The sequence below is a fragment of the Trichomycterus rosablanca genome, chromosome 16, assembly GCF_030014385.1.
Source record: "Trichomycterus rosablanca isolate fTriRos1 chromosome 16, fTriRos1.hap1, whole genome shotgun sequence".
Classification (NCBI taxonomy): Eukaryota; Metazoa; Chordata; class Actinopteri; order Siluriformes; family Trichomycteridae; genus Trichomycterus; species Trichomycterus rosablanca.
Window position 1 is genome coordinate 7,902,846 of NC_086003.1, and position 14,442 is coordinate 7,917,287.

The 14,442-nt window shown below is 41.5% G+C and overlaps 1 protein-coding gene across 1 annotated transcript in view; it reads right to left on the minus strand.

The window, feature by feature from the left end:
- col27a1a (collagen, type XXVII, alpha 1a) overlaps window positions 1-14,442 on the minus strand; it is a 105,984-nt gene that overhangs the window by 7,512 nt on the left and 84,030 nt on the right. Inside the window, exons 41-57 of the mRNA XM_063012112.1 lie at window positions 14,024-14,077; window positions 13,249-13,302; window positions 12,993-13,049; window positions 12,819-12,872; window positions 10,990-11,043; window positions 10,856-10,909; window positions 10,694-10,747; window positions 9,216-9,323; window positions 7,960-8,067; window positions 6,420-6,527; window positions 3,589-3,642; window positions 1,845-1,907; window positions 1,670-1,723; window positions 1,137-1,172; window positions 994-1,011; window positions 849-884; window positions 719-745 (exon numbers count right to left, since the gene is read on the minus strand). Coding sequence (XP_062868182.1) covers window positions 719-745; window positions 849-884; window positions 994-1,011; window positions 1,137-1,172; window positions 1,670-1,723; window positions 1,845-1,907; window positions 3,589-3,642; window positions 6,420-6,527; window positions 7,960-8,067; window positions 9,216-9,323; window positions 10,694-10,747; window positions 10,856-10,909; window positions 10,990-11,043; window positions 12,819-12,872; window positions 12,993-13,049; window positions 13,249-13,302; window positions 14,024-14,077 — 993 coding nt within the window. The remainder of the gene's footprint in view (window positions 1-718; window positions 746-848; window positions 885-993; window positions 1,012-1,136; window positions 1,173-1,669; window positions 1,724-1,844; window positions 1,908-3,588; window positions 3,643-6,419; window positions 6,528-7,959; window positions 8,068-9,215; window positions 9,324-10,693; window positions 10,748-10,855; window positions 10,910-10,989; window positions 11,044-12,818; window positions 12,873-12,992; window positions 13,050-13,248; window positions 13,303-14,023; window positions 14,078-14,442) is intronic.

Sequence of the window (14,442 nt, forward strand, 5' to 3'; positions counted from 1 at the left end):
TCTTGGTTAGCAAAATTTTGTCCTAGCAACTCTGCCATGGATGCCAAGTCTCTTTCTAATAGTATATCATGAACCTTGACCTTATCTGACATTCAGGCAAGGACAGCTTTAAAACTAGATTTCTAGTTTTTCTAGTAACTCGTCGGGTTAAAACTCAGCTCTGCCATCCGACTGGACTGCACTGGGCTGGGCGGCTACATGAACAAAGATTGGCTGTTGTTCATACAGGGTGGGAGGTGGACTGGGACTCCTCATAACTGATGCAATTACGACGTCTGCTGGCTGATTGACGGCAGGGAAAAATGGGTTGATCGGGGTGTGTCTCTCCGTACACAAAGCTGATCCACGTATTAACTCAACACATGCAGGTGCAAAGATGCAGATGGCTACTGCACACGTGTCGGAGGGGGCGTGTGTTAGTCACGACTGTCCTCAATCATGAGTGGAGAACAGCATCGATAGAGAGGAAGCGTAATGCAATCGGGTAATTGGATACGACTGGATTGGAAGAAAAATTGGGGGAAAAAATTGGTTTCTAATTGAACCCAATTGGCCAGCAGGGCTAGTTATAATTAATTAAATTATTATTCATTTTAAATAATGTCTAAAGATCTATAACATTTGTCACAAATATGCAGAACTACAATATCAGAACAAATACCAAATCCATATATAACAACAGAAATAAAAGGGCTGGTGGGTGTATAAATATACTTACAAAGGATTGTGAAATACTTGGTGGGCCCTAAGTTAAAAAGGAAAAAATACAAGCAATTAGTTATTTATTTGTATGTGAACATACTGTATACGGGCTTATATGTACTGTGTGTTTGAGCACTGAGCATTACCGGTGGTCCAGGGGGACCTCGACGTCCAGGGGAACCCTAAAGACAGTTGATATTACATGCATGTTATAAGTCAGAGACACATGTACTATAGTACTATAGTAAGTGTGTCAAGAGCGTGTGAGTAGATATGTGTGTAAATTCTTACCCTTGGCCCATGGGCACCCTGGATAACAAAAAACACACACAAACATAATTTAGAATAAAAGCATTTTATCATATTATGAATGTGCATTCCAACTTCATATCATATCTATTAACCCAACACATGCATATAAAAAAATGACTTACCATTTCCCCCCTGTTACCAGTATCTCCTCTAGGACCCTAGAAAGAGCAAGAGTTAGGTGTCAAAAAAGAGTTCTCCAGTGCGTAAAGGCCAAGGGCGCAAGCTTAAGCTGAACGCTCGTGATCTTCGATCCCTCAGACGGCACTGCATCAAGTTGTTTATTAATAAATAAATGAAATGAAGTTGAGCAGATAAAACATGAAATATCTCAGGTTCATCCTGTCTGCAATCAAATAAAAGCCAAAGTAAATGTAATTTACTGTAATTTACTCCTTTTTCTGATTTAAGGTTGTATATTTATATATTTTAATAGTTCCTAATTTCCTTTTACTGATTTCTTCAACCAGGTTTAGCACATATTGCAGAGCAACTCAATAACACTGCTGTATTTAGGACCAGCCAATCTAATTGGATGGAAGGAAACCATCAAAAGCTAAAAATAACATACTAAATTTCCCACCACTGCTGTAAGAGGACTGTAAGACCTCTGTTTTAAATATGGACGTTTAAAAAAAGCTTAAGTAAGCTTACTCACTGGACTGCCAATAGGGCCGATTATACCAACAGGACCAGGGACTCCGCCTTTGCCCTAGGAAAGCATAAAAAAAAATCTCATCACTGTGTTTATGTATGTGGGTGTGAGTGTGTGTGTATATGTGAGACTAAATAAGTGAGTGTGTGTGTACGCAGGTGTGTAGGTTTAATCTTACCATGCGACCAGGGGGCCCTTTAGGTCCAAGAATGCCCTTTGGCCCAAAGTCTCCTGTAGGCCCCTGCAAAAAAAAAAAAAACCCACTATGAATTAAAGCTAGTAAATAAATAACTGTTGGCCCTATTATATACACCGACCAGGCATAACATTATGACCACTGACAGGTGAAGTGAATAACACTGATTATCTCTTCATCACGGCACCTGTTAGTGGGTGGGATATATTAGGCAGCAAGTGAACATTTAATCCTCAAAGTTAATGTGTTAGAAGCAGGAAAAAAGGGCGACCGTGAGGATTTGAGTGAGTTTGACGAGGGCCAAATTGTGATGGCTAGACAACTGGGTCAGAGCATCTCCAAAACTGCAGCTCTTGTGGGGTGTTCCCGGTCTGCAGTGGTCAGTATCTATTAAAAGTGGTCCGAAGAAAGAACAGTGGTAAACCAGCGACAGGGTCATGGGCGACCAAGGCTCATTGATGCACGTGGGGAGCGAAGGCTGGCTCGTATGGTCCGATCCAACAGACGAGCTACTGTAGCTCAAATTGCTGAAGAAGTTAATGTTGGTTCTAATAGAAAGGTGTTGGAATACACAGTGCATCACATTTTGCTGCGTATGTGGCAGCATAGCCGCAGACCCCTATGCTGACCCCTGTTCACTGCCGAAAGCGCCAACAATGGGCACATGAGCATCAGAACTGGATTGTCTGAATGCGGATCTCAATCCAATCGAGCATCTGTGGGATGTGCTGGACAAACAAGTCCGATCCATGGAGGCCCCACCTCACAACTTAGAGGAGTTAAAGGATCCGCTGCTAACATCTTGGTGCCAGATACCACAGCACACCTTCAGGGGTCTAGTGGAGTCCATGCCTTGTTGGGTCAGGGCTGTTTTGGCAGCAAAAGGGGGACTGACACAAAACTTTTTGGATTAATCTGACCACAGCACATGTTTTCATTGTCTTTTGGTCCATCTGAGATGAGCTCAGGTGTAGAGAACTTGACAGCATTTCTGTTTCAGCTTGCATTTCTTGATGCAGCGGTGTACTGTTTTAAGTAACAATGGTTTTCTGAAGTACTCCCAAGCCCATGTAGCTATATTATTACAGGTTCCTAATGCTTTGCCATCTGACGGCTCATGGTCTTGCACATCTATCAATGATATCTCTGGATTCCCTGAATCTCTATCCAATATTGTATACGATAGATTGCAAAATACATAAACAATTTGCAACCTTGTGTTGAGAAATACTCTTTTTGAACTGATTGATAATCCTCCCTTTAATTTTGGTATGAAGACACACCCCATCATTGCTTTTACAGACTGAGCCTTTGGTAGATCCTTCTTTTATACCCAATTGTAAATCCCTTACCTGTTAGCAATTAAGCTGCTTATTGTGGAATGTTTTAAAGCACTGTAACTTTAACATTCTAGCAACTTTTTGCTCTTATTATGAAATTTTAAGTTTATATTTACAAACTACAATTACGGTAATTAGTGATCACATTTCTTTCTACTTTTGTCAGTTAAATAATGATTATATTTATTGCATTTTAGTAAACATCCCAAAATATCTGGAAATGAGGTTTGTAATAATGTGTTTTATAATAAATAATATATAAATATAATTTACTTGTATGGCTCGGTTTTTGTTTAGTGTTCGTGTAATTTTCTAGCCGAATTAATACTAATCTTCCTAATCGTTTTTTATTTTTCTGTTCTTCTCTAGATTCAAACAGATCTTACCCTTGGTCCAAACATTCCTAGAATCCCTGGGAATCCTGGCTCTCCGACATCTCCCTGGACAAAATAAATCAGTAAATTACTAATTTTACATACATATATTATACACTGATCAGCCATAACATTAAAACCACCTCCTTGTTTCTACACTCACTGTCCATTTTATCAGCTCCACCTACCACATAGAAGCACTTTGTAGTTCTACAATTACTGACTGTAGTCCATCTGTTTCTCTGCATGCTTTGTTAGCCCCCTTTCATGCTGTTCTTCAATGGTCAGGACTCCCACGACCACCACAGAGTAGGTATTATTTAGGTGGTGGATCATTCTCAGCACTGCAGTGACAATGACACGGTGGTGGTGTGTTAGTGTGTGTTGTGCTGGTATGAGTGGATCAGACAGCAGCGCTGCTGGAGTTTTTAAACACCTTACTGTCACTGCTGGATTGATAATAGTCCACCAACCAAAAATATCCAGCCAACAGCGCCCCACGGGCAGCATCCTATGACCACTGATGAAGGTCTAGAAGATGACCGACTCAAACAGCAGCAATAGACGAGCGATCGTCTCTGACTTCACATCTACAAGGTGGACCAACTAGGTAGGAGTGTCTAATAGAGTGCACAGTGAGTGGACATGGTGTTTAAAAACTCCAGCAGCGCTGCTGTGTCTGATCCAGTCATACCAGCACGACACACACTAACACACCACCACCATGTCAGTGTCAGTGCAGTGCTGAGAATGATCCACCACCTAAATAATACCTGCTCCGTGGGGGTCCTGACCATTGAAGAACAAGTATGTAGAGAAACAGATGGACTACAGTGAGTGTAGAAATAAGAAAGTGGTTTTAATGTCACGGCTGGTCGGTGTATGTTAACATATACATATTTTGCCCTATCAGAAGAAAATGCTGTGTTGATAGAGCATTGACACGCTGTTATAGGCCCCAATAAAGCTTAAGTGCAACTGCAGGGTAGGTCTAGCTTTTCTAACAGCCGTCGTATGTTGTACATACAAGATATGTCAATCTAAAAAAGGAGCTGTTGTATGTGTGTTTGTTTATATTATACCTACTTTATTTATTTTAACTGAACTTCACCTGTAATTCCCAAGGGATTTGACCTTTGGTACAAAAATAAAGTAGCCACAACTGTTTTTTGTAGTCTTTTGGGCACTTGGGTGGTGCAGCTGTCTATTTTGCTAGTCCACTACTATTGGTCGGTCAGCCGTTTACACAGTCATGATTGGGTTTTCTATATACCACACTTCTCTGTATAGTACAATAGTACAGGGTGGGCCATTTATATGGATACACCTAAATAAAATGGGAATGGTTGGTGATATTAACTTCCTGTTTGTGGCACATTAGTATATGGGAGGGGGAAAACTTTTCAAGATGGGTGGTGACCATGGCGGCCATTTTGAAGTCGGCCATTTTGGATCCAACTTTAGTTTTTTCAATGGGAAGAGGGTCATGTGACACATCAAACTTATTGAGAATTTCACAAGAAAAACAATGGTGTGCTTGGTTTTAACGTAACTTTATTCTTTCATGAGTTATTTACAAGCTTCTCTTTGTTTACAGCCATTGACATGTCGCAGAGGTTAACACGTGAGGAGCGGATAGAAATTGTGTTGATGTCTGGTGAATGCAGTACCCGGGTCATTGCAGCAGATTTCAATGCAAGACACCCTACGAGACCACCCATCTCCCATGCTACAGTTAGCAAACTGCTTGCCAAGTTTCGTGAAACTGGTTCAGTGTTGGATTTGCCAAAATGTGGACGCATGAAAACTGTCACTAATGAAGAAACATCAGTGGCTGTCCTAGCTTCATTCAGCAAGAGCCCACAGCGTAGCACTCGCCGCATGTCACTGGAGAGTGGCATCAGTCGAACATGGTGCACCACCACATTATGGGTGTCAGGTCCAAGCATTCCTAGATGAACAGTTTCCTGGAAAGTGGATTGGTCGTCGTGGGCCAGTTGAATGGCCCCCAAGGTCTCCCGATCTGACCCCCTTAGACTTTTATCTTTGTGGTCATCTGAAGGCAATTGTCTATGCTGTGAAGATATGAGATGTGCAGCACATGAAACTACGGATACTGGAAGCCTGTGCTAGCATTTCTTCTGCGGTGTTGCTATCAGTGTGTGAAGAGTGGGAGAAGAGGGTTGCATTGACAATCCAACACAATGGGCAGCACTTTGAACACATTTTATAAGTTTTTAAAACCAAGCACACCATTGTTTTTCTTGTGAAATTCTCAATAAGTTTGATGTGTCACATGACCCTCTTCCCATTGAAAAAACTAAAGTTGGATCCAAAATGGCCGACTTCAAAATGGCCGCCATGGTCACCACCCATCTTGAAAAGTTTTCCCCCTCCCATATACTAATGTGCCACAAACAGGAAGTTAATATCACCAACCATTCCCATTTTATTTAGGTGTATCCATATAAATGGCCCACCCTGTACACAGTATAGTATACTACACCTATACATTACACACTGTATAGTGTAAACTATTTTAAATCTCTTCAGTTTTAGCTGTCAGATTTTACAACACACATAATAATCAGCATTATACTGACCTTTAGATAGTTTACTCAGCACATCTACAGTATAAAAATATAAATAGCAGCTGAAATGTCATGTGGTCTTCATATTATTTACCAATCAGTGTAATGCCATTAATAATTTCCATATATGAAGAGTTTTAAAGCAAAGCACATTTTATTTTTATTATAATGGACTTAAATGGTGTAATAGCCTTAACTTGTGTAGAGGAACTGGAAAATGGTGCAAAAGCTAAGTGTGTCCATGTAACTCACTGGTTTTCCTCTGGGCCCTGGGTTACCCTGAGTGCCTGGCAGTCCCATTCCTCCATTAAATCCTCGTTTTCCAGAAGGACCGGGATGACCCGGAAGACCCCGTTCACCCTGACATAAAGAGTAAGTGATTATCATTATTATTATACTATTAATGGTTTTATTATTGTTCAGTCAAAAAGTATAAAAGATTAGTTCTGATTCTGTAAAGTGACCCTAAAATTATTTGTCATAGTGACTATTGTGCTGTTTAAATGTACATTTCAATTTTAACTATTTAGTATATGCCTTTATCCATGTGATCCACACTCAAGAGCTCAGCAGTGGCTTGGGGCTTTATCCAGTGACCTTTAACTTACTAGTCCAGTACCTTTATCACTGAGCTACCAGTAATATCTGCAGTAGGTAGGACTTGGGAGTGAATGGACCATTGAATCTTCCTTATTTCACACACATCCCCGGTTCTGAACTGCTTTGCTTGGGGGGGGCAGTAAAACATAATGGATAGGTATGTCGTTAGTCATATTTTTAAAGCCAAAGCTTTATTCAGGGTTTGATTAATTAATTGATTAATTGATTGATTGATTGATTGAGAGCACAGGCAGCTAACACTGATGGTTTGGGACAGTGGTAGCCTAGTGGGTAGAGCTTTGGGCTATCAACCGGAAGATTGGCAGTTCAAATCCAGGCTCTGCTATGCAGCCACTTAAGGGTCCCTGAGAAAGACCCTTAACCCTGTCTGCTCCAGGGGCGCCGTAAGATGGCTGACCCTGTGCTCTCACCCCAGCTTCCAAACAAGCTGGGATATGTGAAGAAAAAATGTCATTGTACCGTACATCTGTATATGTACATATGACAAATTAAGTATATCTTCAAATCAAATCTAATCTCTGACTTTTTTGGTTTGCCCAGATGAACAAACCGAAGCCTTTTTAGACACATGGGGTGTGTTCGAAAACCTAGTGAGCTCTCTACACAGACAGCATTTTACGTCATTCTATGCGCCCCCGAGAAGTAAGCTGTTCGAAATCCTAGATGCCTTAATATGCTCACTAGTAAGGTATCTTAAAATTTCAATTGTATTTTGACTGTAGAAAGAGGCAATCCCAGCATTCAATGCAGCACGACTTTTCTAACAAAAACAAAAAACAAATATGGCGGACGATGCGGGGCAACGAATGATGTTCTTTTCATATGTAAATAAATTATCATTGATTTGTATAATTGAATTTAACTGTTTTCTGTACTCGGTGGAAGATGTTATTTGACATGCTAGCGCATTGTGCCACCTCATCCCATTGGTTTGAATGGCATGATGCTAACTGTATTATCACTGTCTAAGTAGTGCGTTTGAATAACCTGACTTATAAGTCTATGACTTATTCGAATCCTCTCTACTTAGGCAGCTGCCTATGTAGGCATTAAGAGAGCAAGGTAGCTCCCTAGGTTTTCGAACACGCTTATTATCAGCAGATCCAATTCATTAGAAATATTATTGTTATTATTATTATGAACTACAGTATCTAGGTTATTGTTTGTTTACCTTTGGACCAAATGACCCCTGAGGTCCTGGTAAACCTGGGCCACCAATTTTTCCACGGGGTCCAGGTGTCCCAGGGAGCCCGAACGCACCATCATCTCCTTGCTCACCCTAAAGAAAACAAGATAAAGTGCATAGACAAAGGTAAAAATGACATTTTATTCAAAAAAACACAGGTTGGAACAGGATGATATGATTAAATTCAATGATGGGGAATGTTTAAATACTTCGCTATGGAATAAAAACATTCTTTATTTTATATAGCCCACAAAATGTAAAATATCATATTGTATGTACACAAGTGTGCACACCCTTTGATATGACACCCAAAAGTGAGCTGAGGTGCATTTTATTTTCACTGATACTGCTTGAGATGTTTCTACAATTTAATCGGAGTCCACCTGTGGTAAATTTAATTGATTGGACATGATTGGGGATTGCCAACACCTGCCTATATAAGGCCCCACAGTTGACAGTGCATATCAGAGCAAACTCCAAGCCATGGGGTCAAAGGAATTATCTGCAGACCTCAGAAACAGGATTGTGTTGAGGCATAGATCTGGAGAAGGGTACAGGTCCCAAAGAGCACAGTGGCCACCATCATTCGTAAATGGAAGAAGTTTGGAACAACCAAAAATCTTCTAGACCTGGCCGCCCGGCCAAACTGAGCGATCGGGGAAGACGGACCTTGGACAGGGAGCTGAGCAGGAACCCGAGGGTCACTCTGACAGACCTCCAGCATATCCTTGTGGAGATGGGAGAACCTATCAGAAGATCAACCATCTAGGCTAAGCACGCCACAAATCACGCCTTTATGGTAGTGGCCAGACGGAAGCCACTCCTCAGTAAAAGGCACGTCTGGAGGAAACCAGGTACTGCTCATCCCTACAGTGAAGCATGGCGGTGGCAGCATCATGATGTGGGGATGTTTTTCAGCAGTGGGACCAGGGCGACGTCCTGATAGAGGGAAAGATGAATGCAGCTAAGTATACTGAGATCCTTGAAGAAAACCTGCTCCAGAGCGCTCTAGACCCTCAGACTGGGGCAAAGGTTTACCCTCCAACATGACAACGGGCCAATTTTGTTCTTTAAATCTCTAAATGATTGCAACTATCCAGTGACAGTAAATTTGCACCTTCAAATTGTATGTAACATCTACATCAAACTATATATATACTGTATATATATATTCAAAATTAGCAAGTGGTGGCATGATGGACTGAAACTTCAGCAATACCAGTGGTAGAAAGAAGACATACCGATATTCCTTTAGTTCCATCCTTTCCTGGAATGCCATCCACTCCGGGAATTCCCTCTCGGCCATCTCGTCCAATGACACCCCTCGGCCCGGGCAAGCCAACCACGCCCTTTGAAAAAAAGAGATATAAATGTCATTTTCAAGATAAACGTTTCAAATTGTTAAAAGAAACATAAAACGTATTTTTAGAGATTTTTTTTATGCATTTTGTCCGAACTGACACACGCCCCCTCCGACACGTGTGCAGTAGCCGACTGCATCTTTTCACCTGAACGAGGCGGGTTCATATGGGGATCAGCCTTGTGCACGGAGACACACACCCTGATCAGCATTATTTCTCTACTCTGTGCAGGCGCCATCAATCAGCCAGCAAGCAGAGGTCGTATTTGCATCAGTTATGAGGTCCCTATCCGGCTCCCTCCCTGGATAAACAACAGCCAAACGTTGCAAACAGCCGAATGGCAGAGCTGAGATTCGATACGATGTATTGGAAATCCCAGCTCTGGTGTGCTAGCGTGTTTTTCTCGCTTTAATTATTCTTAACATGTGTCTAGAGGTCAACTAGAGTCTTCTTGTTGCAATTTAAATTAATCGGACATTGTTTGGAAATTACACACCTGAGTCTGTAACGCTACCTTATTAGGATGGAAACCAAGCCATAAAGTCTATGATCAAATTATGGCAAGGCATAAATCAGGGCAAAGATATAAAACAGGGGTGTCAAACTCATTTTCACAGAGGGCCACATCAGCATTTTGGACAATTTCTTGTTTTTCTTGGAGGCTAAATTCTGTGTTTGGTGTCAAAATGCTGTATATTCATAATGTATATCTACATTTATATTGTACTCCTTTACCACAGACACGGCCTCATAACACAAGACACGTACTGGTTAATTGACCTTCCTTCTGCTTCTCCTCTGGTACATTTTGGGATTATTTGTAAATATTTCTCATTCATTTATCGCGCTGATGTGGAAACACTGCCATCTAGTGGCGGGATGCGGTCACTTTGCGGGTCACAAAATCGGCATGCATTGTGGGAGATGCAGTTCATGTACGATTTTACAGTGTATTTGAAGACTATCATACGTCTTCTAAGCTCTTGCGGACCACATGAAATGACGTGGCGGGCCAAATCCGGATTTGGCCTGCGGGCCTTGAGTTTGACACATGTGATATTGAACTTCTTAGGCTATAATTGTTCCCACGAGAACCATAGTGTATCAAAGGTGCTATATAAATAAACTTGCTTTGACTGTGTTAATAATACTGTAGTGCTGAGATTGAGTGCTGTAAATCCCCAACCATCCATGACATCCATGAATGACATTCATAACCCTGCTTTTTCCAGACCATGACAGTCTAGTCATGGAACAAATGTCAAATGTATTCAAGGACAAATTACAATAACAACTGCACAGGTTTTTTTGTTCTTTGTTAATGTGAAAGCAACAAGAAAGAGAAAAGCGTCTCTTACTGGGGGTCCTCTACTTCCACGTTCTCCTTGTTGACCCTGTTTACCCTTTTGACCCTTTAAAAGTAAGAGAAAGATAAAAACAAATGCAAGAATAAACACAGGATTTTAAAAATAATATAAACACACACACACACACACACACACAGTGGCATATCTACATACCTGTTCACCTTTAGACCCTTTAGGGCCTTGCTCTCCCCGGGGACCTGGGTTACCCTAAAACATAAAAAGGTATTACACTCCTGAATGTGTGTTTATGTGTGTGTGTGTGTTGGGCTGATAATGTAAATTCTCACAGTTAATCCAGGGGCACCAGCTTTGCCTCGAAGTCCATCAACTCCTGTATGACCCTGCAGATCAAACATCAAACATTTCTAGTAAACATATACAAATCAACCAACACCCACCATGGGACTGTGTCATTGACCTCATTCCTGGGGCTACATTCCCCAAATCCAGAGTCGGCCCACCCATTGCAGCTATAACAGCTTCAACTCTTCTGGGAAGGCTTTCCACAAGGTTTAGGAGTGTGTTTATGGGAATTTTTGACCATTCTTCCAGAAGCGCATTTGTGAGGTCAGACACTGATGTTGGACGAGAAGGCCTGGCTCACAGTCTCCGCTCTAATTCATCCCAAAGGTGTTCTATCGGGTTGCAGGCCAGTCAAGTTCTTCCACACCAAACTCGCTCATCCATGTCTTTATGGACCTTGCTTTGTGCACTGGTGCGCAGTCATGTTGGAAAAGGAAGGGGCCATCCCCAAACTGTTCCCACAAAATCTCTTGGTATGCTGAAGCACTAAGAGTTCCTTTCACTGGAACTAAGGGGCCGAGCCCGACTCCTGAAAAACAACCCCACACCATAATCCCCCCTCCACCAAACTTTACACAATGCAGTCAGACAAGTACCGTTCTCCTGGCAACCGCCAAACCCAGACACGTCCATCGGATTGTCAGACGGAGAAGCGTGATTCGTCACTCCAGAGAACACGTCTCCAATGCTCTAGAGTCCAGTGGCAGCGTGCTTTACACCACTGCATCCAACGCTTTGCATTGCGCTTGGTGATGTAAGGCTCGGATGCAGCTGCTCGGCCATGGAAACCCATTCCATGAAGCTCTCTACGCACTGTTCTTGATCTAATCTGAAGGCCACATGAAGTTTGGAGGTCTGTAGCGATTGACTCTGCAGAAAGTTGGCGACCTCTGCGCACTATGCGCCTCAGCATCCGCTGACCCCGCTCTGTCATTTTACGTGGCCTACAACTTTGTGGCTGAGTTGCTGTCGTTCCCAATCGCTTCCACTTTGTTATACTACCACTGACGGTTGACTGTGGAATATTTAGTAGTGAGGAAATTTCACGACTGAACTTGTTGCACAGGTGGCATCCTATCACGGTACCACGCTGGAATTTACTGAGCTCCTGAGAGCAACCCATTCTTTCACTAATGTTTGTAGAAGCAGTCTGCATGCCTAGGTGCTCGGTTTTACACACCTGTGGCCATGGAAGTGATTGGAACACCTGAATTCAATGATTTGAATGGGTGAGTGAATACTTTTGGCAATATAGTGTATGTCCTGTCCCCAGGAGACAAAGACAAATCACAGCCCAGAACAGAATGAGCTTTTTGGTCCGGAGTAGCATGCATCATGGAGTCCCACCATGAAGTTCTTGGTTGGTAAATTATATTCCTATGGTTGCCACTGACACATGTGTGTCATCAGGTCATCCTGCAAGTCATCTGTAGTAACATGGGGTGCTTTTCTTCATCATCCTGATGAAGATGCTTTATCCCACCACCAGGCAGCTTTGTGCTGTGCCATAATTTTGGAACTTCTGGACAATACTAGCAATGGAGTCATTAGGAATGTGCAAGGTCTTGGAAAAATTCTCATACCCATTGCCTATTTGGTGCAATAAAATGATCTACTTCTACTTTCTGTGAGCTCCTTAGCCTTTACCATGGTTTTCACCAACAAGCAACAGTAAAAGATTAGCATTTTAGAAACTAAAGTCATACACATAGGTAGTTTTATTGGGCTTAAAGACAACCAAAATGCAGCTAGCTTTGACCTCATGCCATGAAGCCAGACATCAATGATCTATTTGAGCTAAATATAAACTTACTGGGTATCCTGGATCACCAGACTCCCCTCGGTCACCCCGATTTCCGACTCGACCCTAACACACAAACATGAGCACAGAGGACTCCATATTAGTATTCAATGCTATCTCTATTCAAATCAATTCAAACATCAAGAAAAGAGACACAAAGAGGGTAAGAGAGAGAGACTAACTTACTGGGAGTCCAGGGGGACCTGGAGGACCTGCTGCTTTCCCATCATCTCCTTGTTCACCCTAAACAAAAGAGCAGTATATAGAGAAGAGGGCATATTATTACATAATACTTTTTACTATATTTAACAAAACTACAGATATTACAGTACCCAGAAGAGAACTAATGTGCTTTGTAGGTCATTTTAAAGCCATGTTTTAGACAAATGCAAGAAAATGGCAAGAGATCAATAAGGATGAACCAGAGAAAGTCTAATTTTACCTTAAGACCTTTTGGTCCTGAAGGCCCTTTAGGACCTGATGGCCCTTGGTGACCCTGCAAAAAGAAGATCATAATAATAATAAGTTCAACTTATATAGCGCCTTTCACCAAGCTCAAGGTCGCTGTACAGTAATAGAGATGCTACAACTACTGTATATGCTACAGCTATTTGCTACAACTGTGGCTAATCAAGTATTTTTAAACCAGGGTGTTTACATGGACTAATATTATTAGATAAAGCAGATCTATGAGAATTAGAGGACCAATAATCTGGCACAAGTACATGAATGAAACATTGAAAACACTGTAGAAAAAAAACATACATTTAAGAAGCTTATAAAAAGTAAGATCAGTAGGATCTATCTATCTACCTACCTACCTATCTATCTATATTTTTCTCTATCTATCTACCTACCTACCTACCTACCTACCTACCTACCTACCTACCTACCTACCTACCTACCTATCTATCTATCTATCTATCTATCTATCTATCTATCTATCTATCTATCTATCTATCTATCTACCCATCTATCTATCTATCTACCTACCTACCTACCTCAAATTGTACTAAACAGTTGACAGGAGATATTGTGGACTGAATAAAGTCTTTGGCTTCTCCAACAAAAAATCCATGCAAATATGGTCAAATCTGAGTTACTAGACTAGATTAGATGGATGCTGGTGTGGGGTTCAATATGGTGATGGTGGTGGTAAAAACCCAGAATAAGTTATAACATTGTTTTAGTTTTAATGTTTTGTAAGATGTTCCTACCTCATATCCAGCTATGCCTGGATCACCTTGCTGCCCCATCCGTCCAGGAGCTCCCTGAAAGAGAGAGAAAGTGTCAGAGATGTTAAAAATTCTGAAAAGAATCAATACATCACATCCTGCTTTTTTGATAAATCTTAACTGCATCCAGCAACGCACATTGAAAAAGACTGTGGTCTGAATAGGCTTGATTGTTGCTGCACTCCTTCCTCCATTTAAATGCATTACATGGCATTATACACTGCCTGGCCAAAAAAAAGGTCACACACTGTAATATTTGGTTGGACCGCCTTTAGCTTTGATTACGGCACGCATTCGCTGTGGCATCGTTTCCACAAGCTTCTGCAATGTCACAACATTTATTTCTGTCCAGAGTTGCATTCATTTTTCCCCAAGATCTTGTATTGATGATGGGATCTAAG